At 58.6% G+C, this 7,924-nt stretch overlaps 1 protein-coding gene across 2 annotated transcripts in view; it reads left to right on the top strand.

Moving 5' to 3' along the window:
* Positions 1 to 248: 248 nt before the first annotated feature.
* Positions 249 to 7,924, top strand: part of EXTL1 (exostosin-like glycosyltransferase 1) — a 14,176-nt gene continuing 6,500 nt past the window's right edge. For both annotated transcript variants that reach the window (XM_014948602.1, XM_014948603.1), the window contains exons 1-4: positions 249 to 1,534; positions 4,744 to 4,837; positions 4,925 to 5,032; positions 7,778 to 7,897. In XM_014948602.1, coding sequence (XP_014804088.1) covers positions 600 to 1,534; positions 4,744 to 4,837; positions 4,925 to 5,032; positions 7,778 to 7,897 — 1,257 coding nt within the window. In that variant the 5' untranslated portion in view covers positions 249 to 599. The remainder of the gene's footprint in view (positions 1,535 to 4,743; positions 4,838 to 4,924; positions 5,033 to 7,777; positions 7,898 to 7,924) is intronic.

The following is a 7,924-nucleotide window of genomic DNA, read 5'->3' on the forward strand; positions in this document are numbered from 1 at the left end:
AACCCCCCCGGGGCGCGCGGGCCCCCAGAGGTAGGGGGGGGGGGGGGGGGTCACGACACACCGGATTTGGGGACGGGGAAGGAGCAGGTTGGGGAGAGTTGGGGGCTCTGAAGGGAGGGGGAGGTTTTATTCCCGAGGGGGTTTGAGAAAAGGGGGGTGTGGGGGGGTCCCGTCACGGGGGACCTTGCGGTGACACGGTTGGCGGCGGCAGGACGGCGACGGCGTGACCTCTCCCTTTCTCCAGGGATTTGAAACGGGGCCAAACGGGGATGGGAATGTCATCGTGGCGACACCGGGGCCCGGAGAAGTAAACCCTACGCCCGGAGGGACGGGAAACGGGACCGCTGCCCCACCGAGCTCCCCTCCGCAGCCGGAGAGAAGGGACAGCCCCGAAAAGCCAGCACAACCCTGGTTGGAGGGGACAGTGAGAGGACGGTGGGGTTCATCCATGCTCCCCCAGGCTGCAAGGGACACGGGACAATAATTCCTGGGGACCGGGAGCCGTCCCACCACCCACTTGGGGTTGGGGACATCGGCCTTTTGACCGGACTCCGGTGCCCATCCAAGCCCGATGAGGAGCCGGGGCCGTGGGTGAACCTATGCAGACCAGGAAGAAATACATTTTCCTGACTTTCCTTGCCTCTTGGCTCCTGCTTTTCTTCTTTGGAGGAGACCAGCTGCGCCGTTTGGTTTTTTTTTCCGGGAGGAAAGCCGAAGCTCGGAGGAACTGGCCCCACTGGACGGATCGGTCCCTCCTCAAAAGTTTTGCAGCCCCCGAGGAGCTCCAGAGGGATGGGGATCCCTCGCTGCCATCGCCCCGGGAGCGGCGGGCGGCGCGGCTGAACGTCTATAAGAACAGCAGGTGCCGGATGGAAACCTGCTTCGACTTCTCCAGGTGTGAGAAGAACGGCTTCAAAGTCTTCACCTACCCCCGGGAGAAGGACCAGCCCCTCTCGGAGAGTTACAGCAAAATCCTCACCTCCATCCAACGCTCTCGCTACTACACCCCCGACCCCGAGGAAGCCTGTCTCTTCATCCTCAGCATCGACACCCTGGACCGCGACCATCTCTCGGGTCAATATGTCCGTAATGTTGATGAGAAAATCCGTGGTTTCCCGCTCTGGAATGGAGGCCGTAACCACCTCATCTTCAACCTCTACTCGGGCACCTGGCCCAATTACACCGAGGACTTGGGTTTTGACATCGGCCAGGCCATCCTGGCCAAAGCCAGTTTCTACACTGAGAACTTCAGGCCTGGCTTTGACATCTCCATCCCTCTCTTCTCCAAGGAGCACCCGCAGCGCGGTGGGGAGAGGGGGTGGTTGTCCCAGGACTCGATACCCCCAAAAAAGAAATATTTGTTGGTGTTCAAGGGGAAACGGTACCTGACCGGCATCGGCTCCGGCACCAGGAACGCGCTGCACCACATCCACAACGGGAAGGACATCGTCTCCCTCACCACCTGCAAGCACGGCAAGGACTGGGAGAAGCACAAGGACACGCGCTGCGACAAGGATAACGTCGACTACGAAAAGTAAGTGGGTGATGAGGTAGGAAAAGGGGGGGGTCTGGTGGAGAGGATGCCCCACAAATGTTCCTGCCCCTCTGCGGGGCACTCTGGGGTGGCTGGACCTCCAGACGTGGGGAGAAAGGAAAGTTTTGGGTTCTCCTGAAATGCATGAAGGTTTCATTTCCGTAGCGGGGAGCGAGGCGCTGGTTGTTCAGGGCTTTCTTGTTCTGTATTAAAGTTGGAGTAATCTGGAGAGCAGCTCTTATCTGCAATCACCGCGGCCGCCCCTAATACGATTTCCCTTTTTCCTAACGCTGATGAATGATGCTTTTCTTCTCCCCCCTCCTGCCCTCCCCTAACATCAACGTTTCTCTTGGAGATGAGCCCGAAACGTCCCCCCCCCCGTCACTGGCTCTGCTAAAAATCCCACAAAACTGGTGGGTCCTTGGGCATCCCAGTGTGGGCAGCCCCAAGCTCACCCAGATGTGGGGTGGGGGTCCCCCAGTGTCCCCTCTCGCAAACGGGGATGGTGGCAGCGGTGTGTGATGGATCTTGGTGGAAAAATTGGGTGGGGGACAAAGTTCTGTGAGTTTTGGGGGGGCTCTGTGCTGTGGGGGGACATGCTTTTCATCCCCTCTCACAAACGGGTATGGTGGCAGCAGCGGTGTGTGATGGATCTTGGTGGAAAAATTGGGGGGGATGACAAAGTTCTGTGAGTTTTGGGGGGGCTCTGTGCTGTGGGGGGACGTGCTCTTTCCTCACCTCCCCATCCCGTTGCTTGGGACCCATCACCAGCTCCAGGGCTGGTAAGCACAGACCCTGTCCCACCAGGGATGGGCATGTCCCCAGGCTGGAGAGCAGATGGGGACAGGCTGAGTTTGGCATCATCCTCAAAGCATCTTAGGAGGTGCCAGGAGGTAAAAGAGGAGCTGGGGTGCTGTGGGCATTGGGATTAACTTCAGGGCAGCTCGGCCACCGTCTGGTGGGTGTCACCAGCCTGGCACGGTCACCCCCTGTGTTGGAGCCTTTTTGGGGACAGGGCAGGACAGAGAGATGACGCAGACTGGTGGGATGGGGGGCCCAAGGTCAGCTCTGCGCTGTGCCAAGGGGTGGTGGGATGAGAAATCCCCCCTCCCACCTCACCCAGGTAATCCCCTAATGCTGTTTGCAAGTACAGGGAGATTTACACCTCGCCCGGGGTGGCTTTGGGCAGCAGATAGACAGGGGACACGTGGCGTGGGGCAGCGTGCTCGCATGTGACCCTGAGCCTCCACCGTCCCTCTTGTCCCCATGGGACACCCGGGCAAAAAGTCATCAGCATCTCCATCACCCCTGGCCAGCTCTGCCTGATCCCCTCCCGGGGATTTGTCACCTCCTGCCCCAGGAAAAGGTGTCCCTGGACCCTGGGGTGGTGACAGAGCAGCGATGGGGACAGAGAGTGGGGAGGGGACAGACAGTGGGGAGGGGACAGACTGGGGAGGGGACACCCCACGACCGACAAAGCAAGACCCCGGCTGCCCCATTTATTCGGTGTGTTGGGGACACCCCCGTTTGCTCGGGGTGGCCGAGGGCAGCACCGGGAGGGGAGGAAGGCTTTGCTGGGGGCTCCATCATCCTCCTCACACCCCTTGGGGGGCCGACGGGGGGGGAGCTGCCTAAAACAAACCAGTTCTGTGCCCAGATAAAGGGCGGCTTGTAGCAGCGCTGCGGTCCGGCCCCGGGTTTCAAGCAATCCAAGAGGGTTGGGAAAGGCTCTCTGGAGCCGACGGGTCCCACTGGTGGCACCGTGCCCAACCAGAGCCACGGAGGGGGCCAGGGGGAGGGAGAAGGACGGGCGCCCGTCCCGGTTCCCTAACAAAACAAGGAAGCCCTGACGGCGTGATTACCCGGAAACCGCAGCGCGTCAGGAGCAAAGTATTTCCATCGGGAGGTTTTGGCCCCGCAGCCCGGCCGGCGCCAGCCTCCCCACCACGGCTGCCCCGCCAGGGGAGGTTGCCCGTGGCCACTTTGCCACCCCCCCCTTCTCCCACCCCGGGATGCATCCCACTGCCCACTCATCCAGTGGGAACAGCCCCATGGAGGTGCTGGGGGTGGCAGACCCCAAACCCCCTAGGATTGGGGTCACCCAGGAGGGGGTGGCAATGGGGTTGCGCCGAGGGTGACCACCAGCAGTGTCCAGCCCTGGGGACATCACAGCTGTGGTGTCATGGGGGGGGTCAGGGCTCTGTTTGAGCCACCCTCACCCCCCCAGGAGGATGCTCAGCGAGGAGCTGGGGTGTTAACGGGGCAGGGTGCCCTGATGGGGCTCTCAGCATCCACTGGAGATGTCAGGATGGTTCCTCTGGAGGTGGGTTCTCAGTTGTAAAACTTTGTTCCTCGGCGCTGGGGACAGTTTCCTGCATCCCAAGGTGCTGGGATGCTCCAGGGTGCTCCAGCACCCATGGGGGGGACACATCCTCAATCCCCAGCTTGGCACCAGCCCTACGTTCCCCTTCCCCCTGCGGACCAGCACGTTTCAAACAACCCTTTGTGGCTTGTGGCTCCTTTCCCTGGCTGGACCACATGTGTGTCCCCCCACCTAGGACATCCAGGACTCGGCTGCCCCGTCCCTCCCTCCCCGTGGGCAGGAACAGGCAGGGTCTGTCCCAACCTAATGTCAATATTGGATTTTTCCGGCGCGGTCGCAGGGACCCGGCAGCGGAGGCGCCTCTCCCCACCGCCCGCACAGAAGGGGCTTTCATGGCCCCACAGAGTGAACCCTGCCTGGAGGAAGGGGGGGGACGGGATGGGACCACGCTGCCTGCCCCCCCTGCGAGCAGCCGGCCCTCTGCCCCCCCCAAAAACGCTGCCAGGGCAGGCAGGGCCCGTCCTGCCCGGCAAGTCTGGGCACGGCAGAGGAGTCACCACAGTTTCGGGCTTGGGGGTTTGGGTGCTGGCTTCTCATGGGGTTTTATTATGGGAGGGAGCTGGGTGACGCCTTTGAAGGGTCCTGTCCTGACCCCCCCTCTCTTTACGCAACCCCTCCATCACCCAGGGCATCTCTGCTCCATCAGCCCCGTGGGGCTGGGGCTATTCAAGGCCAAAATCAGCCCAAATCAATCCTTACACTGCCCTGAGCTCGCCCTGTGCCCCCCAGGAGGGATGCCATGTGCCAGTGAGACCCCCCCCGAGGATGCTCATGGGCTGGGGGTGGGGACACCATGCCTGACCCCCACCTCATCTTCCCATCCCAGGTTTGACTACCAGGAGCTGCTGCACAACTCCACCTTCTGCATCGTGCCCCGGGGCAGGCGCTTGGGCTCCTTTCGCTTCCTGGAGGCGCTGCAGGTAGAGGATGGGTTTGGAGGGGACAGGGGACCCCCACCCCGGGGTCCGGGGGGGCCCTGTCCCAGCCTGTGTGGGGTCTCACCGCAGGCTGCCTGCATCCCCGTGCTGCTGAGTGATGGCTGGGAGCTGCCCTTCGCCGAAGCCATCGACTGGGGCAAAGCTGCCGTGGTGGGCAACGAGAGGCTGCTGCTGCAGGTACCACGGCCGGGTCCTGCCCCACATAAGGGACCCCCCCAAATGTTGATGCCAGAGCCCCCAACCCACCTTGGGGGTGAAACCTCCACAGCCGAGCCCAGCAGCCCTCCCGTGGGTGGATGCAGGGGGGTCTCATCCAGCCCAGAGTGGGGGTTCCAGACACAGCCCTGGGGCATCGTTCATCTTGGGGGTGAGGGGGATCTTCCCCACCTTGAGTACTGTGTCCAGTTTTGGGCCCCCTACCATAAAAAAGACATTGAGGTGCTGGAGCGGGTCCAGAGAAGGGCGACAAAGATGGTGAGGGGTCTGGAGCACAAGTCTTATGAGGAGAGGCTGAGGGAGCTGGGGGTGTTCAGCCTGGAGAAGAGGAGGCTGAGGGGAGACCTTATTGCTCTCTCCAACTCCCTGAAAGGAGGGTGGAGAGAGATGGGGGTCGGTCTCTTTTCTCAAGTCCCAGGCGACAGGACGAGAGGAAATGGCCTCAAGTTACCCCAGGGGAGGTTCAGGCTGGATATTAGGAAAAATTTTGTCACTGAAAGGGTTCTCAGCCATTGGAATGGGCTGCCCAGGGAGGTGGTGGAGGCCCCATCCCTGGAGGTGTTCAAAAGAGGGGTTGATGTAGTGCTGGGAGGGATGGTTTAGTGATGATGCTCCTTGTTTGTTGTGTGGGTGTCTATTTTTGTCAGTTAGGCTGACAGTTGGACAAGATGATCTTGAAGGTCCCTTCCAACCTAGAAGATTCTGTGAAACGGCGTATCAAAACTGTGTGGGAGATGTCCAGAACACAGAATAAACTTTCCTGACCAGGTTGTGCACGTGGTTTGTAAGGGGAAAGGTGAGAACCACATTACAGACACTCACGTGATGCCTATTTCCTTCAGATCACTCTCTGTGAGGGTGAGGAAGATCCGGAGGTCGACATCTTGCTCCTCAAACACTTGCAGGTACTTCAGGCACCCAATCTGCTCGAGGAACGTCGCCAGGTCCTGCAGCCCATCCAAAACAAACTTAGTTATACCCTCACAAACAAAAGCATTGCCCATCCCTCTTCATCATAAACATCTGCTTCCTCATGTTGCTGTTATGGGTTTCTGGGTTCTAGCAGCAACCCTTACTTCCCCCAGTTAACTGCCCTTCTCCAGTCACACAACACAACAGGACTGGCTCGGCTGCTGCAGCCATTGCCTCTTGTAACAAATGCAGAGGAGACAGCCACACCACCATCTACCCTAGCCCCCACCACAGACATGTCTGGTACCACACCCACAGGCTTGAGGGTCTAGGACACCCCTCCAAGCAACAGCAACACCTAAGGGGACAGTTCTTTGTACACAAAATTGCCATTTCACAAAGTATTTAAGTTTGGGCAGAGGTTTGGAATCCCAGGTGGTTTGGTGACGACTTCCCTTTTATCTGAGAAGGCCAAGAAAGCAGCTTAGACAACCTTTGAAAGGCCTCCCAAGGTTGATCTCATGACGTGGTCTGCATTACTTTAGAGACATCTCTCTGTGCATAGTTACCTGGGGCCCCGTATAGGCAGGGGGCTCAGGAAGGATCAGGTGCTGAGCAGAGCCCCCAGCTTTCCCTGGGCAGTGGGTCCACTGGCTGTCACTGTTGCTGTAGCGATTCTTGATCTTAAAGCTCTTGGCTTGTTTCCGAGAAGGGGGACTGTTTGCATGGTCAGAATCCTGAAAAAGAAAGAAAAAAAACCCCATAAAACGTAAAGGTTGAGGAAGATCATGCAAAGATGCCACGACCACTACAGGAAAAAAGTGCAGACTCCAGTCCCGAGCTCTAAATCCAGATCATGATCCACAAACACAGGCAAAGACTAACAAAGGGCTGAGTTAAGTCACTCCCAGGATGACAGCTCAGTTCCATGGAATGGTATCAGGCTCCTGCAATTTGAGCTTAGGGAGCAACAACCCAGAGTAAAGAGCAACGCTGAATCCTTCCTGAACCAACACAATGCACTAAAGATTCCACCAGTTAGAAGCTCCTCAACATAGAGGACTCTTGCTCATGTTTGCTTGTATCACCCTTCTGTACACCAGCCCCAGAACTGCAACTTGAACAGAGTAACCTCCAACTTCTTCCCCTTTTATAGAACCATTCCATAGAATCATTTTGGTTGGAGGAGACCTTTAAGACCATTAAGTTCAACTAACAATTCTGTACTTCAGAAATGCCAGTAGAGCACTGCTGAGCTTCTCTCCATCTCACTATACTACCTGCTATCCTGCCAAGCTCTAGCAAATCATATGGAAATTGCTTTTCTTGTCCCTCTAATTCTACCTCTCCTCACCCAGCCTGGTACTGCAGCCTCCGGAATGGGCTGCCCAGGGAGGTGGTGGAGGCCCCATCCCTGGAGGTGTTCAAAAGAGGGGTTGATGTAGTGCTGGGAGGGATGGTTTAGTGATGATGCTCCTTGTTTGTTGTGTGGGTGTCTATTTTTGTCAGTTAGGTTGAGGGTTGGACAAGATGATCTTTAAGGTCCCTTCCAACCTAGAAGATTCTGTGATTCTGTGATCTTGAGCATCTCCCCAGACCCAAAACCCTTGGGGGTCCTGCTCCAGACCCTGCTCCAGGGAGAGGAGGTGGCAGAGCTGTGGTGGGACAGTGGCACAGCATCCTGGGCCATGGGGTGTCCCTGGGGATGGCGTGGAGGTGGCAGCCCTGCTGGGGAACTGGGTGGGTTGGGGGGGGACACAAGGTGAGAAGGCAGCCCCCCCCCTGCCTCCATAGATCCCCTCCATCGTCCGCTGCATCCACCCGGAGCGGGTGCTGGCTTTCCAGCAGCAGACCCAGTTCCTGTGGGACGCCTACTTCTCCTCCGTCGACAAGATCGTGCACACCACGCTGGAGGTGAGCCCTCCCCACCCCAAATTCCCC

The sequence above is a fragment of the Calidris pugnax genome, unplaced genomic scaffold (genome assembly GCF_001431845.1).
Source record: "Calidris pugnax isolate Ruff unplaced genomic scaffold, ASM143184v1 scaffold162, whole genome shotgun sequence".
NCBI classification, from domain to species: Eukaryota; Metazoa; Chordata; class Aves; order Charadriiformes; family Scolopacidae; genus Calidris; species Calidris pugnax.